Source organism: Eubalaena glacialis, chromosome 19 (genome assembly GCF_028564815.1).
Source record: "Eubalaena glacialis isolate mEubGla1 chromosome 19, mEubGla1.1.hap2.+ XY, whole genome shotgun sequence".
In the NCBI taxonomy this organism is placed as follows: domain Eukaryota; kingdom Metazoa; phylum Chordata; class Mammalia; order Artiodactyla; family Balaenidae; genus Eubalaena; species Eubalaena glacialis.
The window spans coordinates 52742159-52760325 of NC_083734.1; the positions used below are offsets into that span (position 1 = coordinate 52742159).

The 18167-nt window shown below is 45.0% G+C and overlaps 1 protein-coding gene across 4 annotated transcripts in view; it reads right to left on the reverse strand.

Moving 5' to 3' along the window:
* Positions 1 to 18167, reverse strand: part of RNF213 (ring finger protein 213) — a 116393-nt gene that overhangs the window by 2527 nt on the left and 95699 nt on the right. For 2 of the 4 annotated variants that reach the window (XM_061176251.1, XM_061176250.1), the window contains 18 exons: positions 17523 to 17645; positions 16616 to 16726; positions 15733 to 15972; positions 15323 to 15404; positions 14460 to 14494; positions 13024 to 13118; positions 11043 to 11202; positions 9009 to 9177; positions 7650 to 7741; positions 6637 to 6888; positions 5283 to 5415; positions 4849 to 4932; positions 4259 to 4439; positions 3787 to 3988; positions 2583 to 2660; positions 1434 to 1628; positions 909 to 998; positions 636 to 814 (listed from right to left, as the gene is read on the reverse strand). In XM_061176251.1, coding sequence (XP_061032234.1) covers positions 636 to 814; positions 909 to 998; positions 1434 to 1628; positions 2583 to 2660; positions 3787 to 3988; positions 4259 to 4439; positions 4849 to 4932; positions 5283 to 5415; positions 6637 to 6888; positions 7650 to 7741; positions 9009 to 9177; positions 11043 to 11202; positions 13024 to 13118; positions 14460 to 14494; positions 15323 to 15404; positions 15733 to 15972; positions 16616 to 16726; positions 17523 to 17645 — 2501 coding nt within the window. Of the gene's footprint in view, positions 1 to 635; positions 815 to 908; positions 999 to 1433; positions 1629 to 2582; positions 2661 to 3786; positions 3989 to 4258; positions 4440 to 4848; positions 4933 to 5282; positions 5416 to 6636; positions 6889 to 7649; positions 7742 to 9008; positions 9178 to 11042; positions 11203 to 13023; positions 13119 to 14459; positions 14495 to 15322; positions 15405 to 15732; positions 15973 to 16615; positions 16727 to 17522; positions 17646 to 18167 lie in introns of those variants that run through there. The other 2 variants (XM_061176252.1, XR_009698467.1) reach the window with 2 other exon arrangements.

An 18167-nucleotide genomic window follows, 5' to 3' on the forward strand; every position in this document is an offset into this window, starting at 1 on the left:
AAAATAATTGGTTAACAAAACAAATGTAATATATAAAACTATAAAAGCACAGGAAAAAACATGGGAGAATATTATATAACCTTGGGATAAGACTCTTATAGGTCTATTTTTCCTATAGAGTCCTTGTAGGAAAATTCTGTCAGATTTGGCTTCATAAAATTAAAGATAGAGCATTTGTAACATAACAGATAAAAGATTAAGAAAAAGACAAATAGCCCAAAAGAAAAATAATCATAAGATATCAAGAGGCAATTTGGAGGAAGATACACAAATGGCTGATAAATATTTTCAGCTTCACCAGTAAATAGGAAAATACAAGCAAAAATGAGATACCATTTTTGGGCCATTAGATTGGTAAAAATATAAAAGACGAATAATATCCAATGTTGGGTATTCGTATACACTATACATTGGCATAGCTTTTTCTATCAAATTTAAAATGCACATCTCTCTGACGTAGGAAGTCCACTTGTTATAATGAGAATATATGACTTTTTTGCAATTGGTAATGGTAAATCAGCAGGAAACCAATTTCTGCAGTAACATAAGAGTGATTTTCATGTCTGTGGAAGATCTCGGGAGACGTGGCAGAAGGTTGTGTGTGTGCCTCGCTCAGCAGGCTTACAAGCCTGTACCTCCACTCAGGGTTGAAATTCTCCGCGGTCTTGGGGTTCTTTAGCTTCAAGATCATCATTTCGTGAAGTTCCAGGAGGAAGGCGTCCAGGCCAATCTGATTCAGGAAGGTGTTGAGCAGCTTAGCATTTTCAGGGCTGAGATCAACTTTGTACCTTGGACTGATTTCCCCAAATGGCTCCTGGAATGAAATAAGAACACATGACAACACGGAAGCCTGGGAAGGGAGCGTGCGGCTCCCTTGGTCCAGGTGGACAGGAAGAGGCCAGACTCACTTTTCTCAGTCGAAGCAGATGTTCAGACTTGTGGGCAGAGAGGAACTGCCAGAGGGAGATGGTGTGTTTTAACTGGCATCTGTTTAAGGCCTGAAAGAGAACAGAACTCCTGAATAGGAGGTGCTGTTTTCACTTGGCCCTGCACTGATTCCACCTCCCTCACTATGGAGGCACCTCTGCTTCATCCACTAATTCCCTGCCTCATCTCCAGAACGTCTCTGAAAGCCCTCTCCCCGCTGCAACATCTCGGGGTCCACCAGCGGCATGCAGTTTGCAGGCACGCCTCCGCGTATTTGTGGCACTGAGTCTAGATCCTTAAGTTCCGAGCACATCTCTGCCTTTCCCATCAGTGTGTTCTGATTACACTGTGGACTGGCTGGGGGAGGGGGTGTTCTTGCCTCCCCTCCTTTTCAGGGGCTGCTTAGATCAGTACTCCCTGGGTGGTGGTATCCCAGTAGGAAGTGGGGAGACGATGGAGGGGGACAATGCTGATTTCCTTTAGAGAGAGGCTGACATGAGACCCACCTTTGAAACCTGTGAGGCCTGATCACCCATCCGCAGCATGTCTTGGATATACACATTTAAGTGCATGTTTGGATCCCCCCCAGCTGTGCTCAGAAACCCCAACGTGACTTCTATGGCAGACAGAGCTTCACAGGCATCGCTGTAGGACTGCAGTTGTCCTCTGATGGCACTGACGGCCACGTTGGGGAGGGGTCTCTAGGAAGTCAAAAGCAAGATAGAGTTCATGGTTGGGGCTTCCTGTGCACTGCTACTTGATAAGAGTGCTTACCTTCTTCACTGCTAAGGCCACAAAATGGGACACTCTCTAACTTAAACAGCAGTAGGACTTCTCTGGTGGTGCAGTGGTTAAGAATCCACCTGCCAATGCAGGGGACACGGGTTCAATCCCTGGTCTGGGAAGATCCCGCATGCCGTGGAGCAACTAAGCCCGTGCACCACAACTACTGAGCCTGCGTGCCGCAACTACTGAGCCCGTGTGCTGAAACTACTGAAGCCTACGTGCCTAGAGCCTGTGCTCCACAAGAAGAGAAGCCACCGCAATGAGAAGCCCACGCACCGCAATGAAGAGTAGCCCCTGCTCACCGCAACTACAGTAAGCCCGCGCGCAGCAACAAAGACCCAAAGCAGCCAAAAAAAAAAAAAAACAAAACCAAAACAGCAGTAGTTAACACTTGGTGCTTGTTAAGTGTCAGCAGTATTTAGGTATGTTACAGAAAGAGAGATGAACTCACTGAATCCTCAAATCAACTTTGTGAAGATATGCATATGGACATATACATACCTACAAACCACACACATATACGTCACACAGACACCCCCCCCACACACACACACACAACACACATAAACCAGAAAAGCAGGAATAAATAAGTTCTCTGGACCTTTTGCATCAGCATACACAGTCATGACATCATTGCTAAAAAACTACAAGCACAAGATTTCAATCTGTTTATACTCAACAAGAAAACTTCTGCTGATCTGCTGTCCTGCTTGCCCTCTGGAAAAAGCACTGGGCTCTGAACATAGGGAGGCCCTGAAACTCTTTGGTGCTCATGGCAAATGCCCGGAGTGAGGGTGGAAGAGTCCTAACATGGATGGAAACACTCTGATAAGACAGAGGCACATGCAAATAAGATTGATCATCATCACCTGTGGCATTTTGTTCTTGATGTCCATGAACAGATGTTCATAGTTCCAGTCACGTCTGTATACCAGAGTGGGTATTCCCTAAAGTGAGAAAGAAAAAAGTGTTTGGAAATGGAATCCACTGTGGAGGTTTCCATCAAATGACAATATATGCCTGAGGAGAAACTCAAATGTAGTCCCATGCTGTTCAGTGCATCACCAGGCAAAGCAGGCAGCTCCTTGTTGCCACGTGATGTCCGTGTTTAACCCGTAATCTATGGAAACAGTGACATGAGGAACCCAGCCTGGCCTTTGTGGCCAAGCAGATACCGTCACATAGAATACTGTGGCCTGCAGACCGCCGGGGGAAGTAGGTCATGAGGACCTCCCAATGGGACACTGAGCACAGACTGAACGAGGGGGCACTCTGCTAACAGGGAGAGCAGAGTGAATTAAAAGCAGCCTTGAGCTCAAACAGTTCACAGTCTAACTGCGGGCAGGGAAGGAGCATAAATATACTGAAGTACCATACCCTTGACTGCACCTGGAAGGAGCAAGTACAGCCCAGGTAAAGAACAGATGGGGAAGTGCAGGGTGCATTCAGGGGAGGGAGAGTGATCCAGTATGTGAGGTTATGGGGTTCAACGTGGGGAAGTGGCTGGAGACAGGGTCAGGGCAAGGCCACAGGGCCTTTTGTGCCACATGCGCATCAAGGTTATCCAACAGGGTGGTGGGATGCAGATCTGGATGTAAGAAATGTGGGCTAAAGAGCCTGAAGGCAGGGACCAGTTGGGAGCTACCGTAGCAGTGGAACTTAAGGACAGATGCTTTGAACTAGAGCAGTGGGCTCTGGTGGTGAAACGGGGGTGCCTAATGGCTACGGTGGTAAAACGGGGGCGCCAGATGACAGACTGTGTGTGCAGACTAAAGGAAAAGGGGGAAAACGATGAGGTTTTGGTGGTGCCATTAATTATGGCATAGAAATCCGGACAATGAGTCCATTGAGACCTGCAGACACCCTTGGGGTAATGAAGTGTGGATTCAGATGCATAGACAGCTCCGGAGAGCAGTCAGCCCCGATGGCAGGGGTGGTCATGGACACTGCGGGTGTGGAAGAAGGGTCCATTGGTCCCTCCTCACTTTGAAACCACTGTGATCAAAGCCACACTCAGGGCAACTTTTGCAAAACAGACACGCCGACCACATAAATACAGCAGGTCAGCCTTGCCTTGAGGGTTAGCCTGGGCTTGCCCTGCAGGAAGCGGCTGATGATCTGGCGCTGGATCTTCTCCAGGTCGAACTCCTGCAAGGTCTCCCCGCCCTGCTCCACGTGGTACTGGCAGTTGGAGAGAATTAGTGGAATCAAGTCCCGCTCCACTTCGTAGCTGATGACGTGCAGGTCGGCGACCTCGGAGGCATCGATGGAGTAGCTGGGGGACAGATAGATAGAGCTCAGCACTTCAGTCATGGCCTGGTGATATGGAGTCAGCTCCTGTCTGATGTTGCCACGGGCTGTGCAGGTGAAGGGACATGCAAATCTGTGACACTTGTGAGCGTGGCCGAAGGGCATCTGTTCGAGAAAGACCTGAAGCCTGGCTTGCTGTCCCCAGGCCTGGGGACCCTGCTTCCCTGCTTGTGCCGCCTCAGAAACGACCTCCTGGGCTGAAAGGGCGTCCCCTGCTGCGGGCCTGCATGCTCACCTGTTGTCTTCCTTGGAGAACTTGTCTACTGCGTAGACAATTTCGTTGTGCAAGTTAATCAAGTAGCTGACTAAGGCGGTGGAGCAGAGGCCCCGGCCCTGGCGGCGCGGCAGGATGACTTCAAAGTCAGTGTCCAGATCGAGGTTGCAGCTGCAGTAGTCTTTAGGTAGCTTGATCTCACCTTTAAACGACAGAGGGGCAGTCACCTCCCTGCTGTTTCTTTCACAGCATCAGGACTGGGAGCCCACCACGGTGGGAGCGGGGGCAACGCAGAAGCCACCTCAACAGAACAGAGCTGGGAACCAGGGGTGCTTTTGCTTCCCATCTCTATTTTATGTGCTGATAAGTTTCAAATGTTCTCAACTCCTTTTTAATACCGTATTTATAGACTCAAGAGGACTGAGGGTTTGCTCTTCCTGATATGTTATGCACTCATCTCAGACACCCCACCAAGAGTCCTCAGATCCAGCATTAGATGCACACAGCATGGCACTGTGCAGACGTGGAATAAGAAGAGTTAGGCTGGAGAGAAAGGGCCTTCAGAGAGGTGCTCCTGTAATGTTTAGTGTTAAAGGGGATTTGACACTTACCATTGGTCTCCAGCGATCGCCTCAGCTTGTTCCATGTCGACAGAAAGATAATGATTCTGTTGTAGGATAACTGCTTCAGCCCATCTGTCAAACCAAACACTTGTTAGAACTCCGAGATAACACCTACCCCGTCTAACTCTGTTGGTCAAACCAACAGAGTTACTTGCTCTTTGACCCCTACCTTCATGCCATCACCAACACGTTCTAAATGCTGTTTAAACTAAAGCTGAGTTTGAGGAACCAGAGAGGGAGGTGCTTGTCTGTTACAGCAAAAGCCTCTAATGTGTCCCAGGGATTCACAGCACCTACTGCTTTATGCTACAAGCTTAGGGTACAGAGCTCACATTAGCCCTGAACTGGAGTCTCCGAGTTGGACTGATCCTTTTGAACCACAACATGGATCGTCCTGATCCCCTATAAGAGCAGAGACCTACCTGAATTGTGACTGCTAATGAAACTTCTGATGGATTTGTATTCAACTTCTGAAACATTCTGGAATCGTTTCACTAGATTCCTTTGCAGGGCCAGAATCTCAGGCAAGAATTTCACCAGTCTCAGTTCTGCTTCCTAGAGAAGGGAAGACCACCAGGAACACGTTTTTTTTTTTAATCAGTCATCAATTTTATACACATCAGTGTATACATGTCAATCAGGAACACTTTTTAATGTACTGGGGAAACAGACTTCAAGGCTGGCTCAGGACATGTATTTGTAGTTTAATCTGGTCAACATGCCATTTTACATGATGACACATAATGATACTTGAGAATGGGGAACAGGCCACACCATTATTTCAGCAAGTACCTAGTGACTGCTTACAACGTGTTGGCCAGTGTTCTTCTACCCTCTAGAGGTTGGGGAGCAAACCCGTAGGGCCGACACGTCAAATGTGTTTGCCAGAAGCTGATGAAAGAAAGCAGCCTCTTGAGCCCATGAGATGGGCTAGGTGTGGAGAGGAGCTGCTGAGAGCAAGAAGACCAAGCTTTTAGGCAATGATACTTGGCGCTATTCCGGTGTCGTTCTGAAGACCTAGGACCTAAGCTTCTTCAGTTTAATGGACCTGTGCACATCAGTGACAGATCACGGTATTAACACAATGGCCTTCCCACTGGGAATTCATTTTCATTAACTGACCCACAGAAATTTATGAGTCATCTTACTTCTTCCTAGACTGCATACATTGGTCCATGGAGGGAAATGATTGGAAAATCTATTGTAGAGAATAAAAGTTCAAATGGATTAAAGTTAGGAACCGTGTGTAACTCTGGTTCTAAAAGATATGACACACACTTTACTGCTCTCCTCCCCACAATCCCACCACCACCCTCACTCCGAATGGTTCAGGAACAGGGAAGATTCTTTGTTTGATTTCGGCTGTGCATCCTCAACTCGAGATTTTTTATTCAACAGACACTCATTGGTGACTAACTGCTCCAGGCACTGGGGGCAGGGGTGAAGATGAACAGACAAAGGAAACATTTTCATTGTATTCCTTCTTGCTGAGTGATTGGCAGAGACCCTCCTGGCCCTCAAGTTCTTTACAGATACCTGCTAATTCCAACTCGTGTACATATTTCACCTGTGACTTTATGTTTCAAACAACTCATACAGATTGATGTGTTTAGAGATCTCTGCTCTATCCCTGAGTCTTCTGCCAGAGACATTCTATTCAAAAATCAAAGTAGTCTGATGGCTGTCCCATCCTCAGGACTAATCAGACTAAATGAGAGTGGGGCCTTCAGGTCTCCAGGGGACATGTAGGCAGCATTCACGGCGAGGCAGCCTCACCTTCTGTAGGAACTTCCAAAGGATGGGCACTGTTTCTTTGCCATTCTTCTGCTCCACAATGTGCCGGAGGTACTCAATGGTGATCCTTTTCCTGCAGCTCCACATCTTAGAGCAGTGAACCACGCTATTCTGGGGCAGGTGGGGCAGGAAGGCCACCGGATCACCGTACACGATTTTGGCCACAGGGTTGGAGCTGATGCGCTCATCTTGGCTGATCCGAGTGTTCACCGCCAGGAGGGTTTTATCTAGATGCTAGGTAAGGAAAGCGACATGGGATCTGGAAATGAGATGCTACTGCAGACAGGCTGGACACCTAGTGACCTTACCAGTGGGCAGATTCAGGGACCCACCCTCCTCGTTTTAGCCCGTAATCAAATATTCATATTTGCCATCTTTTATTATAATTTATGTGATCCTTATTTGTAGGTTTTTGTCTCCCCAAACAGAATAAGTCTCAGAGACCTATATTTAATTAATTAATTAATTCATTCATTTATTTATTGATCTTGCCACACAGCATGTGGGATCTTAGTTCCCCGACCAGGGATCAAACCTGTGCCCCCTGCAGTGGAAGGCAAGGTCTTAACCACTGGACCGCCACGGAATTCCTCAGAGACCTTTATTTTATTACCATTATTTTACTTGATGACTTCTATTTCCTGATGGGCCTAGTTACTCTCAGTAACATTCTTATCTGACAGGGTTTATTTCTCTGCCTCTTGCTCTCACATTCTGCTGTAAAAAGTAACGGAGAGAAAACTAGTGCCTGCACTTTCTGAACTCCCAGTAATTCCTCAACCTGACACACTGACCAGCCTTGGGAGGGGACAGGATGGGATGGGGGCAACAGGAGGGTGGGGTGACTGCATAGAGAACACCTAAATCTGTGGCTTAGCCTAGGGCTTCAATAAGGGACACTTCCAGAAGGGACAACAGACCGAGCACTCAGTAGAGGGCCAGGAAACACCCTCCCACACTTTCCCAAAGTAGCCCTGTAGCTATGCATCACTTACCTTTAGTTCAGGCAGAATAATAGTCTCAACAAGCTTTTCCCAGTTGTTCCTCTCTTCTCTGGTTGACAATTCTGCGCCAAAATTTAAAGACCCTACAAAGAAAAATGTGTCTGTTACCCAAGAAACAAAAGCAGTCTGCATAAACACTAAATAAATGTTAAATTGAAATAATGCTCCTTTTGGAGGCGGGGGCGGGGGCGGATATATCTTCCTAAATTAACCTGAGCATTTAAAAATGGTTCCTGCTGCTACCACCAACCTCATGATCTTCATGAAGAAACTTAGAACTCTAAAAACTCTAACCCACATAATTATCATCTTAAAACCATTCTGAACAAAATTACTGAAAGGACAGTACTTTAAATCAGAAGCCCAGGGGCAAAATAATGGTGGCCAGTGGTAGCACCAGCTGCCTCAGCTGCTGCCACCTGGGCTTGAGGACGGAGGTGGGACCCTGTGGATGCCCGCGTGATGCAGAGTGCTGTGGAAACTGTTGGCATGCTTCTAGAATTTGGTCACTTTGTCAGTATGATACTGGGTGAGTTTACCTAGTTTGAAATTGCACTAGAATAAGAGGCTTAAAATAAAATAAAGTTTTGCTAAATGGAAAATATATACTGATGTTGGTTTCTGGCAAAAAAGCTCCTGAAGTGGGAATGGATTTTCTTGTGAAGTAGCAGAACTTTTTACTGCTATTGTTATTATTTTAAATAACATTGTCATTACAGTGGTAATTTAAAAAGATTTTTGCAGATAAGCAAAAAGAAAACAAAACTGTTCTTAATTCCACCACTCAGAGATAACCCTCTTACTAACTTGTCTTACCGACCTTTTCTTTCTGTGTGGATTTTAAATTTTAAAATAGGAAAATTCGCTCAGCGAACATAATAGATAGCCTGCTTTTTCACGTTAACAAATTATGGACACGTACATATATTAAGTCAGCCCACAACTGCAGTATTTTTTAGGAAAAGCAGATGCTGTCCCCCTAAAACAGGACAGATGTACAAAGAGACCAAGTTCCAAGCACTTATCAAACATCAGTCTCTCTGATGGTGATGTTTCTTTAACACACATCACCTGTTTTGGATGACGACAATATGTTCCCCATACAGTGGGTAAACTACAACCAAGGCTGACTTTTGAAACTAAAACCTCCCAAATACACTGGCATTTAACACTCTGAGCACACCCAGCAGGGGATCAATGGAAAGGCCCGGCAGGTCCTCCCCTCCCCCACTCTCTGGAAGGTGCATGTCTTCCTGCTTCCCCTTCCTCTCCCTCTGGGGTCAGGACGCGGGCGCTGCTTCCTCTGCTGGCTGTGCCCCACGCCCCTCGGCCCCATGCCCGGCTCCTCACTGTGGCCCTGCTCTCTGAGGAGGTGGCTGAGGACAAGATGCACCACGCTGGCGGTCTCATCCGCGCTCCTCCCCAGCATCTTCATTAACTGCTCCAGGTCTCTCTGGATATGCTGCAGCAGAAACTCTTTTGGATCCCCCACCGGAGGCTTAATGATGTTCATCAAAGCCTGTGGGGGCAAGGGGACAAAATGTCAAGCAAGATCTTGTTTGTGGAGGAGATGGCAAGTTCAGGAGAGGTCAGGAGGGGTGAAGAACCAGCCCCGAGCCAGAGGACAGTCTCTAGGAGGGATGTCAGTGTGATTCAAACAGCGGTGGCGAGAGAAGGCTCAGGAGCAGAGATGACCACAGTCTGAAAACAAGTGCCTTCTATATCCTCAGTGTGAAATAAAGAATTTTCAAAGCCTGAACTTTTTGCTATCATGGTTAATTAACTTAGAGGAAATGCAGCCTGCTCTCTTTCTTCCCCAGAGCTGCAGCAAAGACAGGTAAAATCACGGTTATTTTAGCCTCTCCATTCCCAGGTGTGGACCGGAGACATAGAGCTGTTCATTAAAAATTGATTTTACATAATCTGACAAGTAGTTCCCCCTTACCACCATAGACCACAGTGAGAAAAATTAGGATATGTGAATTTTATATTATGTTTTGCATTAGGTAACAATGACATATTTGAAATCCACAACAGGTGGCTAGAACTTTTTATTTTTTTCAACTATTTTAAATGATTTATTAAACATTTAAAATGATTTATTAAAATTTAAAAGTCAAAGTACAAATTATAAGAATGACAATTAAAAATTCAGACCAAAATAGTTTAAATAATGCTAAATTTTTTATTTCAATTTTGATTTCAATTAAACCTTTTAAAATATTTTCAGGGCTTCCCTGGTGGCAGAGTGGATAAGAATCTGCCTGCCAATACAGGGGACACAGGTTCGAGCCCTGGCCTGGGAAGATCCCATATGCCGCGGAGCAACTAAGCCCGTGCACCACAACTACCGAGCCTGCACTCTAGAGCCCGTGAGCCACAACTAGTGAGCCCACGCACCACAACTGCTGAAGCCCACGTGCCTAGAGCCCGTGCTCCGGAACAAGGGAAGCCACTGCAATGAGAAGCCAGTGCACCGCAACGAAGAGTAGCCCACGCTCGCCACAACTAGAGAAAGCCCTTGTGCAGCAACGAAGACCCAACACGGCCAAAAATAAATAAATAAATAAAATTTTAAAAATAAATAAATAAAAAATATTTTCGTATTAAGTGTTTTAATTCTAATGTTCGATATCCATCTAGTTGTCAAAGTAAAGAATTGGTATCATATACAGTTAACTTGAGGTCATATAGATATCACCCTGCTGGTTATCTTTTACAATTATTTCCTTTTTTAAACTTTCAATGAGTTACTTTTAGAATAAACCTTATGCCTCCTATGGGAAAAAAAAAAAGAATTCATATCAGGCTTCAACATGTTTCATCTGGACCTACATGCACTAATAAATGTAAGCTAATAAGATTTGTTTTATATTGTAAAGCATTCCTTGTGTGTTACTATTGCCAATAATATTCTAATCCATGAGAACACCTAAGAACCACAAATTGGACCTTCAAAGAGGAGTAAGAAAATAGTTACTTATTTCTACTAAGTATCCTAACTAAGGATACTTAGTTATCAGAGAAGCAGTACATTCATACTCTCTGAAAGGAAGGAGTGGACAAATTCATTAATCTCTTTTCCCTCACCCAAGCACTCTGCCACTCAGATCTTCCCCATACTCCCTAAATAGTTTCTGCCTCTGATGTCAGTAAGGGCACAACACACCAACCTCACAGCATTCAAACCTAGGAAGTAGTCTTGTGTTTCAAGGGGCAAAATCAGAGAACTCTGGAGCAGGAAAGGGTTTAGTCACAATGAAACCAAGCAGGACCCTGTAGGGCCTTCCCAAGAACTGGCTAGGACTTTTTAGACAAAAGGATTCACTGTGAAAAAAATTACTGTTGAAACTAAACACATGGTGGGGCAGTACAATGTTCTACCTGGGGACTTTGGGCGGCTCCCCAAAGCATAGCCAAATGAGTGAGTAGCCGGATGAGAAGGAAGACCACTGGGGACAGATCTCGGTCAGATACCATGGCCTCGCCTCTCGGTGGTGGTTTTCCCAGCACGTGGCCAGTCTGAGTTCTGTCCATCTTGTTTCTGGAAAGGACAAGAGAAGACAGGGTGAAGGCTGAAGATCACCATTTCTTCTCAGCTCTGGGGGCACAGTTCCCATTCTTAGGACCTGGAGACCAGGTTCAGAGTTTTGAAGAAAACAATGTTAAATTACATATTCTACTAAGCCTAGACTACTTTCCTATATTAGAAGATTTTTTTTCGGGGGGAGGGGGGGGCCACACCATGCGGCATGTGGAACTTCCCTGACCAGGGATTGAACCCATGCCCCCTGCAGTGGAAACGTGGCATCTTAACCACTGGAACAGCAGGGAAGTCCTAGACCACTGTCCTAAGAGTCTTCTTCTTTATAGACTAACCTTTCTGGCTGACTAAAAGCCCACAACAGTGTAAAGTGGCTGTTTGTGAAACTAGTGGTTGCCAGTGGGGAGAGGGAAGGGAGGAGGGGCAGTGTAACGGTAAGGGGTCAAGAGGTACAAACTATTATGTATAAGCTACAAGGATATATTGTACAATACAGAGAAGATAGCCAATATTTTATAATAACTATAAATGGAGTATAACCTTTAAAATTGTGAATCACTAGATTGGACACCTATAACTTATATAATATTGTACATCAACTATACTTCAATTAAAAAATAATAATAATTTTGAAGGACTTCCCTGGTGGTGCAGTGGTTAAGAATCCGCCTGCCAATGCAAGGTACAGGGGTTCAATCTCTGGTCCGGGAAGATCCCACATGCCGCGGAGCAACTAAGCCTGTGCGCCACAAATACCGAGCCCGCGTGTCGCAACTACTGAAGCCCGCGCACCTAGAGCCTGTGCTCCACAATGAGAAGCCAACGCAATGAGAAGCCCGCACACGGCAACGAAGAGTAGCCCCCGCTCGCCACAATTAGAGAAAGCCCGCGTGCAGCAACGAAGACCCAAAACAGGCAAAAAAAAAAAAAAAAAAATTGAAAGCATAAAAAACTGGCTGTTTGTGCTAGTCCTGGGGCCATGTGTCAGGATGGAGGTCTGGACCTGCTTCTTCCACTGAATCATTGTGGGGGGTGGGGGGAGCAGGCAGGCCAAGGACAGTCAGAATTTGGAATAGCTGACATTACCATGGGAATATGTACACACTGTTCTCCTTTTCCCAAATCAAAAACTGGGATCCAAGGTCTGGCAAAGGATTTGGCATCCACCCAGATGGGAGGTATAGTGTGATGGGTACATTCAGTTGCAAAGCTATTGGAGATTCTAGGACATTCTGATAGTTTATGGAGATAACAGATTAGCATATTTTCAACTGTGACAGCACTAAATGAGCTAGAATATATGATGAACGTAGAGAGGTCACACCTCCTATTAAGGGAGCATGTGTAACCATACTCATCTCATGAGCAAGTGTGGGATTATGAGATCAGATTTTTAGCTGGATTCTGAAGTATTTGATAAGATTGACTATGTCTCCTCTATTTTTCTGAAAAAAAAAGAGTAAGCTAAGAGAGTTTATAAGTGACAGACTTAAATGTGCCTCTGAAATTGGTCACCTGTTTATGTCAAGCAATTTCTACAGGGGTTGTGCCCAAGATTCAAATGGAAGACATCTGAATTAACAAGTATTAATAAGTATTAACGCATGGTCTGCTTTGCATTAAGAGCCCAGTTAGCCAATGACAGATCAAATGCCTCAATACTGAATGACACAGGGACCTTGGCGTTGATATCAACAAGACCCAGGTCCAAATGTACAATAGTAATTGATACTATATTTAGTACTGATTTATCAGCTGGAATAGAAACAGCCCCAAAGCCCATGGTTTGACTACTTAGAAAGGAGATAGCATCTTACATACTTGATAACATGAAATCCATCCTTTGGTTTGTGATCAATCCCTCCAACTGGAACACCACAGTCAATACAAAAGCTCTGTTCCATCGGCAAGCCACACTAGGATAAACACAAATGTGACCCCAGCTCAGTTTGGACAAATGCCATTGTGCAAATGAGCACATACTTACCACAGGAGGTAGCGGACGCCACTACGATTGCTTCCTTTAGCTTATGTGTGTGTCAGGTGGGGCTACAGGAGCCCTGGGAGACAGGGCAGGCACTCTATGCCAACTATGTTGTATGTGGGCAAATTTAGACTTTTTAAAAATAGAGACAATTTAAGTTTTATTCCTAAATAGTCACTCTATAGACAAATATATAAAACTCAATCTTCCTTTCTCATATTCATCACTGTATTCCATTCATTCCCCCACCTATCACACTGGCCTTACTGCTTTACTATCTAACGCCAGGAATACTATAGTAGCTTCCAAACTGATTTCTCTAACGCCATTTGGACTTTTTTATTTTTAAAAAATGTAACCATATGATTCACTACTTCCAAAGGCTCATTTTTCAAACTCAGACTGTGTGCTACTATATACACTGAATAACAGTCTATCACAAACCAAACCAGTCTCAGATTCCCAGACCACAGAATTTCAGGAGCAGTTTTAGGAAGAATCTATTTTAATCCTGTTTCACGGACAAGGAAGTGAGAAGCTCAGAAAGATAAAGTAAAATGCATATATCAGGTTTATCCTCCAGGTCGCTTATTTATTTATTAAATAACATTTGTCTGTTTCAATTCAATAGCCTGTTCTGAGCAAGTATGGATGACACTATGAAGGGTTCTGGCTAGATGCTTTGGGATTCAGAGATGAACAATACACAGATCCTCCCCCAACGGGCTTACAAGCTATGTGTCTCGTTTTCCTATCCTTTGGTATCTAGACCCTATCTCCCCCCTGGGATAGTAATCCAGCCTACGGTCTAGTCAACACTTTGTCGTCGCATAAAGACCTGTGTCACTGATCTTGTGCTGCAGTGGCCAGGAAGGACGGCCAGCAGTGGTTCTTGTCCTGCAGTTTTGTCTTTCAAGGGACATTTGGCAATGTATGGTGGCAGCTTTGTTTGTCACACTGTGTGAGATGGGCTACTACTGCCATCTGGTGAGTTGAAGCCAGGAATGCTTCTAAACCTCCAACAATGCCCAGGCCAGCCCCACAATAAGGCATTATGTCCACAGGGCTGAGAATGAGAAACCCTGGCTGGAAAACCTTAGTACCATTTGGATGTTTAGTCATAATACCTAGAATAGCCGGCAAAATGAGTCTGTGTTCTCCCGAAAGGTCCAGACCCTCATATCCAACCTCCTCCTCCACAGCTCCCCTCCTCAGACCTGGAGGAACACACATTTTGAACCCCCCAAACCCTACCCTGAATACCAAGACTCACCTCACCTACAGAGCACGCGTGACCATTGGGACATGCTGTTAAAAGAACAAGACACATGTTGGCTGGTGAGGTTTCACCTAATGACCCACAGTTAAAAGGGACAGCTAACTCCCTCCTCTCTGGTCTAACCAAATGCTGACGTGGACTTGATGTCCCAAGCACATTACCAGAAATCTTGAACTTTGCTAGATATTAGAACTCATTAGATATTTGACACATAGCAGGAGCTCAACTGGTATCACTGAAAAATAACGTCTGTGTTTAATTTCACAAAGCAAAGAGAAACTAGATTACAGGTTCATACCAGGCGTTACTTTTGGAGGCAGGGTGGATAGTATTTTATACCCTCCTATTCACTCTCTTTGATTTTTTTCTTTTTGCTATGAGCAGGTTTTATAACAACTTTTAAAACTAGTTTTAAAAGATTATCTACTCAAGGCAACAGCAAAATTTACATAAAGTCATGGGTTATATTATTTTCTCCTTCAGTTCTATATTTCTAAAAGAACTATCTTTGGGTCAAAAACGTGGTTGTATTGTGAGCTGGCCCTTGACTGAGCCTCTCATGTGGTTCCCAGCACCCCCTTCTCCCCAAAGGGCATATTCCAGGGAACAGAAGTGCACCCTGAAGGACCCTTTCCCTGTGACTAAGAAAAAAATAATCTGGCTCATCTACAGTCAGAAGGGTACCAGTTCCTGCAGGCTCTTCATGTTCTGCAAAGGCAACCACGGCAGAAGGAGGCAGGCACATTAGGACCTTCGGGGACAAACCCGTGGACCCCAATTCTACAACAATGTCTCATGTGGTTTTAGGATGCTCTTCAAAGCTCAGGAGTGGGATTCCACCTCAGGCCAACACTTACTGTACCAGTGGACTCCTTCCAGACCCATCCACTCCCTAGCTTGAGCAAGCAAGTCTTCAGGCATCGTTGGAAGAAAGGCATTCTGAAAAGTCAAAAGAGCAGGGCTGGCTTTAGCTAAGTGAGCATATTGATGGGCTGTCACTGATCAGCAAGAGGCCTTGAGTAAGAACGTGACCTTGATTTTCTTTCTTCTTGACCTAAAAAGCTCTCTATGAAGAATACAGAACAGCTCCTTGTGAGATAACAAAGGGCAAGGCAAGTTTTTCACCATCATTGTGGACTAAAGGGTCAAGTGAGACAGAGGCAGATGGAGAATCTAGAAGATAAACAGGTTCAACAGTTTCTGAGGTACCGGCTGGGTCTCTAAAGTTTTTCCTGTGAACGCGGATGCAATCATATCCCAATCTTACCGCCATGAGATCTGGGGAGAAGGCCAAATTCTTCAGGGGTTCCAAGACTTTGCTTTGTCCACAGAGAAGGATGGTTGCAACATGAACAGCCATTTCTATTACTGTCCCTTCAAGGCTGTTGTCCCCAGGACCCGTCCTCAGCAGGGGTAGTTCATTGTTCACAAGGGATATTGCAAAACGTCTGATATCAGGAGACAAGGTCTTTCTTTCCTCAATGAATTTCTCCATAGCCTCACATTGCTGACAGGAAAGAAATTAAAATACAACAAAGCAGAATATCATGTGAGTAGTGAGAGAAAACCAAAGGTTTCCTCTTATGTCACTCATACATTTTTGATAGCAAATACCTATCAAATATCAAGGTTAAGGGGGATTCCCTGGTGGTCCAGTGGTTAGAACTTCACGTTTTCACTGCTGAGGGCACGGGTTCAATCCCTGATTGGGGAACTAAGATCCCCGGCAAGGCGTGTGGAGCAGCCAAAAATAAATAAATAAATAGAGAGATAAAGTTATTTGCATTAAAATAACTTTGATTTTTTTTTTTTTTTTTTAAATCAAGGTTAGGATGGCTAAATGGTTGCCGTTTGAAGGGAAATTATCTGGAGAAGAGAATTCTCCTCTACAAACACAGAAACCACATACCCAAGCACTAGTTTTCATAATTTTGGAAAACATTATCTTATGTTCTTGACTGTGTTTTAACTGTTACTCTAAAAGCTTTGGGTGAAACAGAAAGTAGTTGCTCCACATAAGAAGGCTGGAAACCCCAATCCTAGAATTTTAAAAATTTGGGATATAACTGGTGTTTGTGACTTTTACCTCTATTCAAAAAGTCCCTCCAAATTATGAGACTATGAACACAGCCCTGAAGGCTGATACTTACCTGTGGCTTAGGATGGAGGTTTGCACTGTGGGATCTGTACAAAGTCGTGACCTCTCTAAAAAGTGCTAACATTAGGTGGGCGGCCTGCTGAGTTGTGGAGCTCCTGCAGGCCTGAAAAAGCAAGGACATCAAGTGAGACTTTTAAAAATCTAGCTCAGGGCCAGAATCCCATGTGATTCGTATATGAATATTGAATGAGATCAGCCCTTAAGCCTTGGAAAGGTTGAGGGAGCCTTTCCCAAGACCCTGGGCGCCTGGGACCCTGCACCTCAAGGACCATGTTCTGGAAAAACAACTGTTCATAAACATCCTAATATTAAACTCAATGCGTATTTATCAGATAGCTTGCAACAGAAGTAACAGAGATCACCATCTGTTCTCTTTCTGACTACTTCACTGGTCCTAGAAACTTTTCCTGAGCAGAGATATTTATTTCCTCTTTTCCCAGCAAAATGCCAGGGTAAACAAGGACTCAAAAAGGAAACACAACTAGAACAATTTACAGATTAGATTCTAAAAACCCTGTATCTATTAAAATAAACACATGCATATGCCTCTATGGGAATTATGAGGCTACACAGATATAGGTTTTGCTTCCTGTGCCATCACATATCAGAGCAGAGGAATCTTGGAGGAAGTGACTTTTTAGCAGGGTCTCAAAGAAAGTAATGGACATAAATGAATCAGAAAGGAGCTGCCGGTGGCCTCGTGCAAACCCACCAGCCCAAATCAACCACTGCCGCTCCCCTGTTTGCCAGGCGAGCCTGTGAGGCCGTGAGCATAAGACTTCTGATGCAGCATGTCACCCTGTGGGGCCTCTTTCGCTGCATCATTTGACACCAACAAGACAAGGTTTAGGCTCTGAGGGGCCACTGTGTACACAGAGCAGTCCCCCAGTCCGACATACCTCCAGAGCAGTCTCAATGGCCAGGGGCTTGCACTCCAGAATGGCTTTGCCCACTGCATCGCGGAGAGCCTTGTAGTTGTCTCCATGCACCAGATACTGATCCATCTGGCCTGTATGGTCCTTCTGCAACCCCAGGAACACAGGGGTTAATCATGGTGGGGACAGTGTGAGGAATGCTTAGGAAAGAACCTTCTTGATAGGTAAAGGAACCAGGCAATCATTAGAGGTTTAAAGGCAGCTGAACCTGGTTTCCGGGTCCAGACCGAGGCATGACATCTCACTGCTGTTTGGGAAGCACCTCCTCCTCAACAGATGAAGAGCGGGGAGTGGGTGAAAATCTGGGGGAGGTGACCTTGTGGCTGCTTTCCTTCTGCACTCAGAGTAGAGCACCAAAGGACTTCAATACATTAGCCCTAAGCTCCAGTTGGGAGCAAACAAAAAGCCAGGGTTTTTAGTGCCGTTTTTGTAACACCAGGACAGTAAAAATTCATTCATTTCTGAGCACTAGGAAAGGACCACTGAGCAGCCCTGAAGCCAAAATGGCTGCAACTCTGTCATCCTTAGTCCTTTCCTATCTCGCCTGCCAAGGATAAAAAGGGCTTATTCTGAAAGCTGAAGGAATTTGTTTTTTAATATTATTTATTT